Source organism: Lampetra fluviatilis, chromosome 16, assembly GCF_964198595.1.
Source record: "Lampetra fluviatilis chromosome 16, kcLamFluv1.1, whole genome shotgun sequence".
Classification (NCBI taxonomy): Eukaryota; Metazoa; Chordata; class Hyperoartia; order Petromyzontiformes; family Petromyzontidae; genus Lampetra; species Lampetra fluviatilis.
In genome coordinates this window covers 707,834-725,033 of record NC_136290.1, presented here as the reverse complement: position 1 = coordinate 725,033, position 17,200 = coordinate 707,834, and the positions used below count along the sequence as shown (strand labels likewise).

The 17,200-nt window shown below is 51.7% G+C and overlaps 1 protein-coding gene across 1 annotated transcript in view; it reads right to left on the bottom strand.

Moving 5' to 3' along the window:
• Positions 1–3,452: 3,452 nt before the first annotated feature.
• The window catches only part of LOC144936453 (ras association domain-containing protein 8-like), a 30,830-nt gene continuing 17,082 nt past the window's right edge, over positions 3,453–17,200 (bottom strand). Inside the window, exons 2-5 of the mRNA XM_078863508.1 lie at positions 12,365–12,757; positions 10,872–11,824; positions 8,340–8,478; positions 3,453–7,522 (exon numbers count right to left, since the gene is read on the bottom strand). Of these exons, the coding sequence (XP_078719634.1) occupies positions 7,425–7,522; positions 8,340–8,478; positions 10,872–11,824; positions 12,365–12,467 (1,293 nt within the window). The 5' untranslated portion in view covers positions 12,468–12,757 and the 3' untranslated portion in view covers positions 3,453–7,424. The remainder of the gene's footprint in view (positions 7,523–8,339; positions 8,479–10,871; positions 11,825–12,364; positions 12,758–17,200) is intronic.

Genomic DNA, 17,200 nt, shown 5'->3' with positions numbered 1-17,200 from the left:
GCGGTCTATTGGGCCACGTGGCTTCGGGCTGCCGCGTCCGACGTCGGCGCCTTCTGGCATCACCGCCACCCTGCTCTTCTCTACGCCTTGAGGCAAGTCGCAACACACTCTAAACTCGACCCCTGGCCTCACTTCACCCATCTCAGCAATTTGGTTCACGGCCCAATCGCGCGTCGGTACGGGAAAGTCCTACGCGTAATCACGAGGTGCGTCAGTTCCGACCGGGGCAGTGGTCGGAGCTGGCCCATCGAGTAGTGGCTGCGACCGAGGGTTCGTCTACAGTGCTTGGGTCTATCGAGGGTGTGGAATAAGGATGCTGATTGACACGGGCGCATCAGCAACTACCATTTCAGTCCTGATTTTTTACATTCTGCCCCCTAAGTGTCGGGTTCTCGACCTTGTCGATGCGCCATGTGTCGCTGCTGACAGCGGCTCATTGGGTATCATCGGTCGGATCACGTCCGAGGTACGCATCGCTGATGTTAGCTTTTCGGGACGCATTTTTGTCTCCACATCCCTGACTGTTCCATGTTTACTTGGAACCGATTCCCTTGGTAGGATGCCATTGGAAATCTGTATTGACCGTGGCTGTTTGTAATTGCCATCCGGACGCCGTGTGGCATTTTTGCCTTCCCCTACCCGGTTGTGTGCGGCTAATGCTATGGTGCAGGTGGTATCATGCGGCTCTGGCACGTCCAGTAGGAAGCGTTGTCGAGAATGCAGGTGCTGAACCTTGCACGCGATGATCCCGGGATGTGGTTAATTGCTGTGCTGTCCGCCCCTCTCGCCTTGAACCGGTTATCGCGCCGTGCGAATTCAACTCATCTCCATATCGCTGGGGCCGAGTGTTGAGTGCGTCCAGCGACCTGGGGCGGGTGGCTGCTACGGTTGCTCCTGGTGGAGGCGATTCTGTTCCGCCCCCGGCCGCTGTGCACCTGGCATCCCCTAACCAGCCGCGCATGCTGGTTTCGCGGGCTTCGAGAGCGGTGGATTCGTCGGCCCGGCCTGCTGCTCTTCATGAGGAGCCGGGTTCGGCAGGACATTAGCACATTCCCTACGGGTCCTCCAGAGTGAGTGAGCCCACCTCCCCTGGGGTGGGTGGGCGGCATCACGGACTCGCTCTAAGACTCGTTTTCGTGATCCTCTTGCACATACACTCCCACGCTGTCGCTTGCCTGTCGTGCTCGCTGAGTCGAGGCGGTCATTGGCTGAACCTGGCAGCCATTAATTCTCGCGAGTGTTGTTACACGGTGAAGGTGTGGGGTGACATGGCATGGGGGATCCCATGGGTTACGCGTTTTTTTATATTATTGTTGGAATGGTGTTGTTTTCGTGATTCCCTTGCACACACGCTCCCACGCTGTCGGTTGCTTGTCGCGCTCGCCGAGTCGCGGCGGTTATTGGTTGATCCTCGTCGTCATTGAGCTCGCGTCCATCGTTATATGATGAAGGTGGGAGGTGTGATGTAATGGGGGATCCCGTGGGTTACGCGGTTCTTTAATATTGTTGTTGAGATGGTGTGGTTATTATTGGTTTGTTGGTTGCCACACTTCTCCATGTTGGTTTGTACATTTGTATATAGTGTTGGAGTATTTATTTCTGTTCTTGTTATTGTTGAGGCACACAGTGTTTTTTTTCCGCGTTGCATTTCACGTATTGTTCGTTTAAAGGGGGAGTTGACAGCCGGGACGGCTGGATGCTACGAAAGGAGGGGGTGTGATGTAGTGACATCGGGAATGTCACTGTATGGTGCCGGCCCGGAAGAGCCGTGCCGTTTGATGTTCCTACATCGTGGGCACCACCGTGTGGGTGGCTGTGTGTAATACCAGCCCTTGTGGGGCTTGAAGGGCACTGGGATAGTGCGGACACCACGCACAGCGTGTGGTGGGGGCTCCCACGAGGGGAGTAGGTGAGCATCAGCCCAGGAGCAGAGTTGCCCCGGGCCATGGCACTCGAGTTGACCCTGTAGACACGTGATCCGGAGAGTCCACACAAGGGGCCCCAGGTGGGGGGGCTAGTGGGTGATCACGTGTCCGGGGAGAGCTCTCGAGAAGGATCAAGAGAGAACGAGAATGCTCGAGGTGGGTGGGGCCGAGGGTGGAGCGCCCCGACCGTAGGGGGATATAAGGCGGGTCCCTGAGAGGGACCGGGGTCGCTGCATGCTACAAGCTGGAAGCTCAACATCTGGAAGCGGGAAGCTCTACGTCTCAAGCTGAAGCTCTTCGTCCTACGACTCAGTTTGACTCACTCCACTTGTATAAACACTCATTCATTGCCTGCATACATTTTAAAATAAAAATCTAGTTCAGGACCCTCCTGAAGTATTATAATGCTGTAGCCCTCCTGGATAAATAAATACAAATTAAAGCAACCGGGTATATATTACTGAGGTCTTCATCCAGCAGTGGATAGAAAATGATGCGTTAAATCATACGTGTCCTTAAATCAAATTTAAATGCATTTAAATACGAAACGGCGAAAATTACTTCTAAAAATATCTCAATAGATCAAAACCAGCAATCGCTCGTATAGCTCTCACCTGCTCTCCTCAGAGTTCGGGCTCTTACGCCCAAACGCACGCAACTTAATCGCCTGCAACTGCTTTGCCCACAAATGAGCAAGCGGTTGAGCAAAAAGGCCATGCGTGGCTGAAGCATCTAGCCTCGGCCCTCACAGCATATCCCTGCACTCTTCCCCGGTTAGCGCCTCCCCACGGCAGGGTGGTAGCGACCGTCATGTGCAACACGCAATGATGAACTCTGTTGCTCCCAACGGCCGAGCAGTCTGACGCCGACAAGCCGAGTCCATCTCCTGTGAAACTAACAGATCCCAACTGGGCACACGTGTCGATCAGTTGCACAACCAAGCAGTGCAACCGTCGATTGCTCGGGCATGGAGTATCGCCTCATTATAGGCTGCTGGCTCCAACTCGACAGAGTTACCGCGGCATCTCAATGCCGGCTCGGACGCGCGCTGGGCAAGGTGAGCGGCGTGGAGAGGGGGAGGAGGAGCGGGCTCCTCCAGCGGAGTGCAACGCTTCTCTGGGGCTACGGGGCATGACGAGAGGAGCTGGCTTACTTCGGTCCCAGCGATCGTCGGCCTCAAGGCCTTGGTGCCACACTCTGCCGGCACAGAGCACCATGTACAGGGACCACTGTGTCTGTCTGTTCACATCTGTATGGGCAGGGGCTGGCAATTAAAATAACAAGAGCCGTTTTTTTAGAATTTGGTAAAAATATATATATATATTTGAAGAGCCGCAATGCATGTGAATATGGTCACGAGACAGTCCTTAAAGAGCCGCATGCGGTTGCCGATCCCTGGTCATGGGAGTGCATGGCCAGTGGGGTGAGGTACAGACTGAATGTGGAATGTGGTTTCACGACGGAAAATATAATTCTCCTGTGAAAAGCCAAGAGGCTTGGCACCGCTTTAGTCAGGGCTCTTAGTGGGCGGAAGTGGTAAATGCCGATTACCTGAATAAAAAACCCAGTCATTAAAATTCTAATAAATTCTACAAAATAAGATAACAGCTTATAGAGTAAAATGCATAAAAATAAGAATTTACTATGAAAAAGACCGCGATTGATAATTACAGACCGAGCCCGACTGTTGCGAGTTGCACCGTTGCCCTCGACACAAGGGAGCGACGGCGCCATCGTCCTGGCAGCACCGCGATGGGGCGGCAATGCCACTGTTATGTCACTGTTATGCCACTGTGATGTATTGTGATGTCACTGTGATGCGACTGTTATGTCACCGTCACATCACAACACACTGCGCAGATTCTTCCCAGTGGCATTTCAAATTTGCTTCAGATACTCGCCAGCAGCCGGTGGACAATGGTGACAGGTCGGGAAAACAAGAAACCTGCACGATCACAACGAACATCGTTTCTACTACACCACTTGAATAAACACATTAGTGGGTTAAATTATTTCCTGAAGGCTAGTCGACTAAAAACGTTGAGATAATCCGTTCCTCCCGGTGTCATAAAAAAATGCTATTTAAATGTAACCTGAATAACGATCGCCACACTGCACATCGCTGCTGCTGCTGCTGCTTGCGCCTTGCACACTGAGCGGCGCCCACACACAGCAGCACTCGGCTGCCCGCCGCACGAGAACTGCTCTCCTCCACATTACGACTCCCTGCATAACCAGTGTCACCCACCCCAGTTACCGTATTTTCCCGCATATAACCCGCGGGGTATACCATTTTTAAATCCTTTATATTAAGTTCACTTGCTTGCGCGCTTGCGACCGTGCAAATCTTTCGGTCGTTTTTTAACCCACTTCTCATGATCCAATCGAGCTGACATTTTGCACACAGACTCGTTGTGCGTGACAATTTATTTTCGTGAAATTTTTTTTCCATAACTTTACACTTTTTAGGAACATTTATTTTATTTTTAATTACCAGTTGCTTAATGTAGGCAGGCAATCATCTGACCCATAGGTGGCAGCCATCTCAAGCCAGAGGACGAGAGGACTCTAGCCGCCACGCATATAAAGGATTTATAGTGAAAAACTTTGTTTTTACGGGTAAATTTTTTACAAACAAAACAAGACCCCCCTGGGTATATGGAGGTGCGGACTATCCCAAAAATATTTTACATGTGTGACATGTCATAACTCTCGATTTAAAGCTTTCGTGACTGCAGGGATTCATCTTCTTGGTTCAACGCAAGCAGGACGGCTGCTTGCGTTGTGGCCGAAACGTCCTGAGAATTGTATTTTATTATGTTTGATTTGTATTATTTTATTATTTCCCTTCTATGTGACTTTACCAAAAGCACCAAGATGTCATAACTCGTTTAATGTTTTCATGGTAGGACTATCTACTATGTAACACTTACCTTTGACTAAAGCACTGCTGAATAAACCACTCACACTAAAATTGCACATGTTATCACGTTTTCAATGATTCGAATTGTTTGTACAATGAAACGACAATGTTTTAAGTGGGTCACTTTGTTTACCATAATACTTTCAGTGGCTGTAGGGTGGAGGCTATGGATTGCACAATGGGAAGGGCCCTAACAAGCGTCTACCAGATGCGGAATCATAATTGCCAAGTCCCTTAGGACGCTGCTATTAGCTGAGCACTACACAGTCGCGACCATGAGCTTTGTTTCAAACTTCCAATGGCTTTGTTGCCAGGAGGCAATGGCGTTACCGTAGTGCCGCTATTGTCTGCGAAGTGCGCAATCTACCAGTGCTAAAACTGTACAGGGGTAACTACCGGCCCAGTAGCTGTAATATGATGAGGTCGAATGCTGGTAAACCTAACAGTACGCTTACTTACTTATCTATCAGTTATGTGTTACTTATTTATTGGATATTTACTTTACTTATTTACTATTTTAAGTTCACTCGTTTCTGGTTAGTTTCTTTTCTTTGTGCACGGTATGATTTTAATGTTAACAATTGATAGTGGAATGTATTACAAATAGAAACTTTGTATTAATATTATGGAATTAAGCTGCGGTAACGACGTTAAAGATATGAATGCATGCGGGGTATATGGAGGTGCGGGCTATCTGAAATTTGTTTTACACAAAACGCTATTTTTGCGGGGTATATGTGTCTGTGAGTTATATGCGTATGCGGGCTATATGCGGGAAAATACGGTACAAGCTCCCTTCATAGCCAGTGTTACCTACCCCAGACACAAGCTTCCTGCACATCAAATCAGTGTTACCTACACCCAGTCATGAAATAGTTTTACATCCAGTGTAGTGAATGGCCAGTAGCACATTACCTACTTTCCAATACATTGAGCAATCATAAACAGATGAGCCACAGCCGGATGTGTAATGAGTTGCTTATTATCCTGAAGGAGTCATATAATCTATTGTCAGTGGAATGTAAATGTTTTTTATTCATAAACTCTCCCCGATTCACATCCTAACGTTTCATTAAAAACCCACAAACACTGAACGCATTGTTAAGACCCCAAAGAAGCAACAGGAGGAGACTCCCACCACCGCTTCCAGAGCCTCTGTATGTTCGCGTGTGCGGAGCGGATTCTAAACAGGAAGCCTTGGAAAGTTGGTATACAGGAGGTTGTGGGTTCGATCCAGACCCAGACGCCTGTATATTTGGAGTTTGTATGCCTCTCTCTACCCGTGGTTGCATGGATTTTTCTCCAGGTCCTCCGTATTTTCCCTCCATATTTATAAACATGCATTTAGAGTATTTAGTTGCTATCATTTAAGCCACTTCGTTGATGATAAGACACTTCGTCGAGCAATCATTTATGGGCAGGTCGATTCTCAAAAAGAGCTGTAAAGCTCAGTGGGCCTTACCTGGCAAAAAAAAAAATCGGTAAGTTTTATTTATTTAATGTGTGGCATTTAAAATAACATTTGATGGCAGGAATGCAGCCATGTGGCAACTGTAAACAGATGAAGACAGTGGCGCTGAGCGGATGGGTGGCCCAGTCTTCCGAGCCCTTCACACACCGATCCCACACATTCCCAGCGCCATCTCGGGGCGCTACCAAGGTACAAAACGACTCGACATAATAACACGCTGCAGGTGAAACGGCCACTGCAAGTCCTTTACAAACAGGAATAAAATAACAAAAACGACGTCCTCAGGTGGTCGCCGTGCATCCTGCGAACTCGGCGACGCGGCGCACGGACTTCACTGAGGGGGGCGACGGTCAGGCCCGGCAGCGACAGTGCTTCCACACCACGGCATCGTCGCAGTAGTGGCGGCGTCGCAGCAGCATTGTCATCGCAGCAGTGGCGGCGCAGCAGTGGCGCCGCAGCAGCGGCATCATCGTCACAGCAGCAGCAGCGGCATCATTGTCGCGGCAGCAGCTGCGTCGTCGTAGCAACGGCAGCGCAGCAGCAGTGTCGTCGCAGCAGAAGCGGCAGCGTCGCAGCAGCAGCGGCGACGTCGCAGCAGCAGCAGCGACGTCGCAGCAGCAGCAGCGACATCACAGCAGCGGCGGCTCCACCTACGGCAGCGTTCACGTCTTCCTGTCTTCTGCGCCGAGGTTCCGGCTCTGTAACAACGCTGCATGGCCCTACAGGCAGCAACAACACAGCTTGCCTGCAGTTCGCGTCAAATTAAGTCATGATTACAAATGACTGCAAGGCCAAGTGGTCAGCAAGCTTGTCTCCGAGTTCAGAGTTCACTGGTCTTCCCTCGTCTGCACATTCGTGCGGATGCCAACGATCTGGCGCCGTTCTCCATAGCAGTAGACCCTCGTGTACCAGCACCTGGGATAGATTTCACAAAATGTAAGCAGACGCTAAGTTGCTGGGACCATTCTCTAAGCAGTATCTCGGAAGGTGCTCGGCCGGCCTGATCAGCATGAACGCGGTCACGGTGAAGCGACGATGCCGCGCCACCTCAGCAGTGGTGGGGGACGAGACCGTGCCGCGCGCAGACGCCGAAGCTCAGCAGGGTTCACACGTAGATGCTCTCGGGGTTGAAGCTGGAGAGCAGTGAAGTGTGGAGCACGTGGGGGGCGGTCGGGACGAGCCGGGGCTCGCGGGACACCGAGCCTGCAGAAAGGAAATGGCACGATCGCATGGAATGTTGAAAATCGCGCGGCACGGAAGGTCACAAAACGTGCAACGGAGCGAGGCACGTGGGGGCACGAGGACACGAGGACGTGGGACGAGGCCACGAGGCCACGAGGTCACGAGGATACCTGCATGAGGATATACGACACGAGGACAGACCACTCGGATAAAAGATTATCACGGTTGGCTATGTATGGCGCGAAAGAAGTTCAACATACATACACCAATGTGGACCGCACAAGGGCAGCACGTGGGGATGGAGACTCATGGCACACACGGACCCGTTGGCCACCCAGTGGACTTGTGCACCACCTCACTTCGCTTGGACGTGGAGATCAGCCACGAGTGGCTCAAACCTGACGTTGAATGCAGAATCTCACAGTGTCTGCTCAGTGCTCTGATGGACACATTACGAGCCCCTTGAGAGGCACCTGTCCCTCTCCACTCAGTGCCCTGAACAACATTTGGCATTTGACGGTAATACTGCACCTATCACGCCACGAGCCTGTAACGCCGAGCGCGTGTTACACAGCGTACCTCTAATTCTGCACACCTGTGATCACGCGGGGGTGGGGGTTGATGAAACTCACAAAAATTAGATTTATACGTGGAACAGCAACCTGCAGGCAAGATGCCCGTGGAAGGCAGTACAGGAAGTAGGTTTACATCTATGCAGTGTTTTGAATTCCCCTCCTATATGCTCATCTTTTCTCCGGGAACCCCCAGTTCCCTCCGGCACACGGGAACTTTAACCCAAACATCCGAGGACCCGAGCCCCCACCCTCCCGCTACTCACCGGCATCGATCGCCACCACCGTCGCGTCATCAGGTGGCTCGGAGAGCACGGTGACACGGCTGCCCGTCTGCGCAATGAACTGCTGTAAGTGCAGCTGGCGCAGCTCGCGGCCCAGGCGCTCCGCCTCGCCCTCCTTATCCTGGCAACGAGAGCAGCAGCGGCACAAACACAGCGCTCTCAACACCAACAACGCCACTGCCACCACCGCCGCACAGGGGAGGTGGCCGGTCACCTTGCAACATCACAGGGCCAGCTGATGCCACCGGGGGTCCTCTCTCATATGCGCCGAGATGAGACGCGACGCAAAGCGCCGCGGCACGTGCAAAAGGGCGGCTGTATCAAACTCATACTCGTCATCACGGAGACGGGGGCAGCGTCCCAGGTGGCGACTCCTACCCTGGCAAGGAGCAGAGGCCACCTCCCTCTATCCATCATACAGCCCGCAGTGGGATGCTCTGCTATACGTGCTGCTGTACATGTTTGTATAGCAGCAGTGAAATGCTTAAACGTTGGCCAATGTTCTTTGGGTCTTTCGGTTAAGTCACGTAGATAGGTTCAAAATCTATATAAAAAAAAGTCTAAAATTGTGTGTGGGTTTGTGTGTGGCCGCGCGCTTGGCTCTCCAACGGTGGGGTTTATGTAAAAAAAATTAACAAGGTACCACGCCGTAAGCCCCGCGGTGAGCAAGCGCTATTCCTTTTTCACATCCGTCAACTTTAAATGAGTTTAATTAGCGATTTAGTGCGATTTTTGTGCACTTCCATTTTATTTATTTATTATGCGTGCACGACCATACCAACTCATGTGCCTTTGGTGGGGGGGAAAGGCCCAAATGCGAAGTCGCACGCCTTCGGTGGGAGTGAGGGGGACGTTTTCTTTCGTGTTAAAAATGCTATAAAAAAAATACAAAACGCTGACGTAAATTCTTCACTGTGTGATGTCCCCCCCACCCCGATGCGTGCAGTTACTAATATATACAGTCGCTAGATGCTAGCACTATAGGCAGTAAACTTGTTATTTATTTATTTATGACGCGTGCACGACCATACCAACTCGCACGCCTTCGGTGGAAGTGAGGGGGACATTTTCTTTCGCGTAAAAAAATGCTATAAAAATACACTAAACTCTCAGGTAAATTCTTCCCTGTGTGATGTCCCCCCCATCCCGATGCGTGCAGTTATTACTACTATACATTCGCTAGATGCTACCACTATAGGCCGTATATATTACTGGAGAGCGGACGGGGAGATCGTGGCTGGGGGGGGGGGGTCAGGGGTAGCAGCCCAGCTCCAGCCTGCCAAGGTGCCACCTCGGCCGGCTGGATAATCTAGGTGAGGCCGGAGGCTCTGCACGGGACCACGCCTCACCACGCCACTCTGGTGAGTACTTTGTGCTATAGAGTCGATATATACTGATATAGAGTCAGCATCTACTACTGTAGTGATAGCAGGTACCACCACAGTCAGTATGCACTGCTGTAATCATAGCAGGTACCACCACAGTCGGTATGCACTGCTGTAATCATAGCAGGTACCACCACAGTATGCATTGCTGCAGTGAAACCAGGTACCAACACAGTATGCATTGCTGTAATCATAGCAGGTACCACCACAGTATACAATGCTGTAATCATAGCAGGTACCACCACAGTCAGCACGCACTGCTGTTAGATTTTTAAGAGTAGTTTTTAAATATTTTTAAGACCCGGGCAACGCCGGGTACTTCCCGCTAGTAATAAAATAAAATAAAACTTCGACGTTTCGATCACAACACAAGCGATCGTCATCCCTTTGGGTAACATTGGCCAATGGTACCCAAAGGGAATTCTGTAGGTGGGCCGTGAACACGCTAAAACAATTTATACCAAGCACAGGGCACAGGACCAACCAGGGACCGCGGGATTCCCACACGGATCCTGCCAGGAAATTGCAGGATCCGCGTGGTGGACTTTTAACGACGGCGATGGCGACCGAAGCGCCCCGTCCCCTGCAAGAGTCCGAGGGCCAGCAGGGGGCGCCCTAACAGCGAGGAGGTGCCTCTCTCCATTGCCACGCTCCTCAGAATGGCTGCGAGCGACCCATGCCCCTCCCTGCTGCCAGCACGGCGCCCAAACCAACTCGGCTATGGCCCAGCTACTTGGGGGCACGAATGCAGGTCAATTCTTGGAGCAATCGCATTGTTATTAAAGCGTTGTAACCCAGTACCCATGTTTACAGATGTGTACCACGCTGTGCAATAAAGAAAGAGCAGGTGACATCATCAGCCCTGGCAGCCTGATGATGCCAGGGAACCACTGACATCATCGCTCTTGCCAGCAGCAGGCAGCTGTGCGTGTTCTCGACAGAGAGGCTCTCAGCGTGCCAGACAGTAACATGTGGATGACCTCGCAGCCGGCCCGGCATCAATTACGTGAACGGTGTTGTTAGTTATGGGCTACGACCACACTGAAATTTAAAAAAGTACGGCACTGGCCGAGAGGCAGATGAGATCCCAGACATCAGTGCTGGTAGTGCACGGGAACATCGTACTCACACGCAGGCTTCGTGCAGCCTCCTCAAGCGAGCAGTGCACCACCACGAGGCTTCCCTCGAGTGAGCGGGCCTCGCGCTCCACCTCCGCCAGGCGCGCCCTCAGGTCCGCAGCTCCGCGCTCGGCCCCGCGCTGCTGCACGGCCGCCACCTCGGCTTCGAGGCGGCGTGCCTCCTCGGTGCGTCGCCGTGCGGCCTCGCCGGCGGTCCGCGCGCGCTCCCTCGCATCGCTCAGTCGCTGGGCCAGCTCCGCCTCGCGCTCCGCCTCCCGCCGCCACTCTGCCTCCAGTGCCGCCTCCTCCCGCTCGTTGCGAGCAATCTCTGCCTCCAACTGCGCCGCCTCCTTGGCTACCGCCGCCACGGCGCCGCCGTCCTCTCCCCTATCATCGTCATCGTCGTCGTCTTCGTCGTCGTCTTCATCGTCAGCGCCGCCGCTCCGTGAGTCACGCTCCTCCCAGCGCCGCAGCTCCGCGTCCGACGCGTCGACGCGTATCTCGACATCACGCAGGCGCTCGTTCTGCAGCCGCACGAGCCGCTTCAACTCGTCAGGCCGCGCCGGCGGCACGGATGCCCGGGGGCCGCCCGCCGGCTCCCCATGGCCTCGCCCACCGCTCGCCTTCTCCAGCAGCTTGCGGATGCCTGGCGTGAATGTGAGCGACTTGCGCATCACCTCCCGACGCCGAAGCGAATCCGAGTCAGGCTCCGGTGCGACAACAGTGGCCCCGGCACCAGCTTCGGCGGGACGCTGCCTTCCCTGATGGGGCAGGCTTTGGTGCGGGAAGGCGCGGCTAGGCCCTGGGTCCTGCTCACGGCCGGGCCCCGTGCGGCGCAGTAGCAGCTGCACGTCGGCCGAGTGCTGCCCCCACGCGGCCAGCGCCGCTGCCAAGCTCTCGCCCGGGCACAGGTGGCGTTCCGTGTCGCGCCATCGCTCGATGAGCGTGTAACGCCCCGTGCGGCCTGCGACAGCCAGGGGCACAAGCTACGGGTTACAGCTGCGGCTAGAGATGATGACGTCACTCACGGTGGCCATAGTGATGACTGTGACGATGACGACAATCACGATGTTATTAGGTGAAAGAACAATGATGGAGTGGAGGTGCAGTGGTTAGCGTGCTGCGCTAGGACCCTGGCAAATTCTGGAACACACCTGAATTAGTAGCGAGTGATATCTGAACCAGACCTGCCCTCTCACTCCTTTGCTAGCCCGCACTGACCAGCATGGATATTGTATTGTCAAAAAGAACACCACGGTCTTGGAAGGCCTTTATTGGTGATTTGAGAATGGCTGGAACTTATTTTTCTATTTTATAACGCCACTGTACTTTTTAGGTGCGCGAGCCAACACTGGGCGGTGCTAAGTTACGAGGCCAGGGGGCCGCTCACACCGAGTTCCAACTGTACACAATGGTTGGACTCGTCCCCCCCTCATCACTCGGACCGAATCCACAGGTACTACACGCACTCGAGATCTCAATGCACACACTCGCGTTGTCTTACCGAGCGCTTGAGCGAGGGCAATGACGACATCGTGGCAGGTGGTCGCGTCTGTGACACCGCACACCACCCGCGGTATCCCCTCCACCCACACCTTCAGCTCCATCGGGCGGCCTTGCCTCCCTCACGCGTGACTCGCTCTCTCGCTCTCTTGCTCTCTCTCCCTGCGTTCACGGGGCCCTCAGTCCGAATGGTACCCGGCGACCCGCGCTGGCTACGAGAACTTTGCAGAAAGCCACCCCCTCGTTCGTCTGGTTGTCGACGGCCCAAGGGTGGCGGAAGAGCAGGGGCAGGCGAGCGGGACACAGAGAAAGCTTGTGGGACAAGGGGCCGGGTAGCGGCACGGCGATCGCTGGTAAGCCCAAGAGTCACCGTCACCGCTCTCCTGGGTCTCGTCTGGAAAGACGTGAGGTGGAGCGACACACACACACACGTGCACACACAACGTACGCACGCAATGCACAGATCCCGCATTAGAGGCTTCATTCACAAAATTCCATTCCACGCAACGGGGCTCAGGAACAAAGTGGTAGCGAGCAGTGGGGAGCACACACATGGGCAGAGATGCAGACAATAGCTGCCTCTCGGCATTAACGTTAATGGTTAAATTATTTTTAGGTCCATCAGCCTGTGGGCCTTGGGGACCCAAGCCTGTAGACAGCTGCGCACCCCCAACACCGTTGGGCCTGTTCAGCACCAACAAGCAACGCTGCTGTGCAAAAGTATGGGTAATCTAGGAGACGAGTTTGTGTTTATCACACAGCTAGGGTGTGGTGACTGCAGGCATCTGTCAGTCATATCCTCTATGTCCACCAGATGAGACCCAGAGACTGCAAGTCCCTATTTCGAGGGAGACCTGGTTTACAGGTCAATACAAGACAAACACATTTGCAAAAAGAGAATTGAAATATTGTAAATCTTTAAACACAAACCAAACGAATGAACAGATAATAAAAAAGATACGAACTGGATGAGGTACAAAAATTATCAAGGGCATTGGCACTCAACATTTGCAAGAAATTAATTAAATTATTGAGAGGTAATGGAGGTTAACTCTAAAATAAATCTCAAAGTGTGTTCCATTTTAGGTCAAGGAACAGTTTCCAAATCTATTGTTGACTCCGAGTGCAACAATGCAAATGCTGTGGTGTTGTAAGCTGTGAGGGTTTAAATATAGTGCGAGCAAAGTGGATAAAATGAACGCCAGAACAAGTAAGCGCTTTGCAGTCAAACTCTGACCACTGCGTGTCCCTCTGTATTGATGGTGGAAGGCAGACATTGTTGGAATAGTTGTGCTGATGATGAACAGAGACTCATTCCTAACAACACTAAGCCAAGAGAAGATTGGGTCGAGACTATTTACCACTGTGCCTGTGGATTTACAAATCACCTCTCCATAACCAATCATAGGCAAGTCGGTTTATGCGATGCGCTGTAGAGAAAGAGATACGATTCATTTCTCAAAATGATTGCGAACTTGACCACAAACTCCAAACTGGAGACCAAGCCACGAGCGCACTGTGCGCCGTTGGAGACAGATGCTCGCTGGGGACTTGTTTGAACCAGGAATCAGTTTCCTTCAGTGCAGAGTGAGGCTGGCCCTGGCCGGGCGTGCACAGCCACACATCTGGTTCCATCCGACCTCCGTTCGCCAACTCCTGTAACCGAGTGCCTTCATTTAGACTGGAACATTGCACGCCGCTGCAAACTGCGTGCAATCCGAATGTTGCTCACGTGGCCGTTGAAAAGTTCTCTCTCTCTCCCTGTTCAGGCTCCCCCTGGAATATTTTCGCCGATCTCTACTACACAAGCCATAAACACCCCTCTCCTGCCCCCCTGGACACCACACTGGGTGGTAGTGTCCTCTCCTTGCTCTAAGTTGCTCCTGCCGATCACCGTCAGGGTTCCTTCACTTTGAAAGTTAATTAGTAACGAGGAATGTGGGGGCTGGGGAGTCGTTCAATTCAAGGCATTTACTCGCTCTGTCTCCATCGTCTACGTGCGGTGCCTCTTTGATCTACGGTAGCACACAGACACTCGCAGATCACAGCTCCTGTATCATTCAGTCAACCGCACGGCAAGACCTGGGTGTTATAATCCACCAAATTTCGGCTGCTTTTTCATGTTTTAAATAATGTCAAAAGTAAACCTGTGATTGAGATTATGCGATAAATCCCACGTTATTAGGTTTTATTTTGCGACAGCCTGTGCCAACTTTGCACGTAGCAGAGCGGCCCCACTGGGCGGTGTTCCATTTTTCCCCCAGTTGGGGACTCCAACTCATGATCAAGGTTCACAGCTGAAAGCTTAGCTGACAGTCTGCTGCTACCGCTGCCACCGAGCCACTAAGCTCCGGTGACCTCTGCAGACCTCGTGGATGTTGCCAACAGTGGCGAGGACCGGACCTCTCCCGGTGCCCTGGGGCTCAGAGACGAGTGGCGACCGTGGGCGACCGCTCTTGCCGCCATAGCAACAGCACAGATGTCCCCGTACGGCGCCTGGCGACCTCTTGGCAGCAAACAAAGCCCAAGCCTAGCAAGGGGAGGCCCCCATTGGTCGAGGGAGAGCCACCGGGTAATTAAAGTCCCGGTGGTAAATGCTCAGTATTACAGAAGAACGTTAGATGTTAACTCCCCTCGTCTGCTTTGCAGGAGGTCGTGGGTTGATCCTGACCCTGACGCCTGTATATTTTAAGTTTGCATGTCTCTCTTCCCGTGGTCGTGCGGATTTTTCTCCGGGTCTTCCGGTTTTTCCCTCCACATTTAAAAACATGCGTTTAGAGTATTTGGTTGCTATAATTTCCACATGATAAGCCACTTCGTTGAGCTATCATTTGTGGCCAGGTCGCTTCTGAAAAAGAGTAGCTAAGTGGGCCTTACCTGGTTAAATAAAAATAGTACTAAAATAGTTGCCCCCCCTCCATTCAGCCGTTCAAACATCATTTGTGTTTTGGCCAAAGGTTCCCAACATCAGGTAGTTTCGTATTCAGTGAAAAATATCCATAATTCCCAATCGCACAGGCACAGGTTGGGATCAGCTTCAGGGCTTACATCTCGATGCAAGGTCCACACACGCCCCCTCCTAAAGCGGCACAAAAAATTGCAGTCTCCTCACTCCGAATCTAAAAGTAGTTTCCAATTCTCAAATAATGAAACCCTTTACAATCACTGGCAGGAATACTCCAGCTACTGCTGGATGAAAAGCTCTACAAGTTGTTGGCATTTCTCATTGCCTAGTGATGGAACAGAATCAGAAACTGTATTTATACCAGAGAAATCCAATGAGCTCTAAAGCTCTTTTTCACAGACGTCCAGTAGGGACGGATCATGAAGTTAAAGCAACAAACAATACAACAACACGAAAGGAGTGCAAAGTATAGGAAATGTAAGCAAGTCAATAAAAAAACAAGTATATAAGTACAAATGGCATAAAGACAAATTCCTGCCGATATTTTAACACTAAATTCAAGCTTTGGCAAGGAAGAAAAACAACAATAACATTCCCAGAGCACACCAAGACAGCACACATTCCCGCAATAAAATTGCACGTGAACATTGAACTATCAATACACGTGTGGTAAACAATCCATCTGTCTCCTGTACGCGAGCCAATCTCATCGCTCCACCTCCACGGTGGCGTCCCTATCTCTCTCCCTGTGGTCGCCTAGATTTTTTCCTCTGGGTCTTCCGGTTGTTCCCTCCACATTTATAATCAACATGTATCTATATAATTTAGATTATTTTGCTGCTAGAAATTTAAACATGATAAGCCACTTTGTTGAGTTATCAATTGTGGCCAGGTCGCTGAAAAAGAAGCTAATAGCTCAGTGGGCCGTACCTGCCAAGTAAAAAAAATATTTTCTTTGAATGTATTTTTGAAATGATTTGTTTACCTTTCCTATACTTTGCACTCCTATCGTGTTTTTGTATCGTTTGGTGTTGTAACGTTCTGATGCACCCCTACTGGACATGTATGAAAAGAGTTTTAAAGCTCATCGGATTCCTCCAGTACAAATATATATTCTGATTCTGATTGTGCATTCCCCAACCTTTGGCCGTTTTGCCGTCAGCGTCGAGTGTCGCGCGTCACCCCTTGTGTAAGTGACGCGTTCTACCCGCGCCCTCTCACTTCCCTGAGACATCTTTAGAATGTCTATATAAAATCTTTAAAACGTCTCTCATTTGCATTTGTCCTGAGTCACGTTCCTCTTCCGGCTTCAGGTGCCTTTTCAGACATGCACATCTCCTTCACGCACTTTTCAGCTACAGACGAATGCTCCCAATATGGACGTAATTCATGAACCAGTAACAACATGGGACAGCTCACATGGGAACTTGCCGTGTGTGTTTGCATAGACATGGATAGACGATTGTGCGCACATGAATGAGTTGTGCATTTATGGTGTACCAGTGACGTGTAGGGCGATGGAGGAGTGCAATTCTGTTGGGAGGCGCGCCTGTGTGGCGGAGTGGAGTTGAACTCTCTGTGATTGCGGTGCCCTCACCATGTGACGCCGTGGGACACCGTGTGTGTGTGTGTGTGATGCCGTGTGTGTGTGACGCCGTGTGTGTGTGTGACGCCGTGTGTGTGTGTGTGACGTCGGAGTCTGAGACCAGGAAAGGCACCGGGCAGAGATGATCTCCCAAGCGAAATGCTGAGGGAGGGTGGCATTTGTGCACAGACTGCCCTATAAGACATCATAACAACAGTCTGGACCGCTGGACGGGTACCGCAGGATTGGAAGGATGCCCTGGTGGTTCCCCTCTTTAAGAAGGGGGACCGCACAGACTGTAACAACTACAGGGGCATCTCACTCCTCAGTGTGCCGGAAAAGGTCCT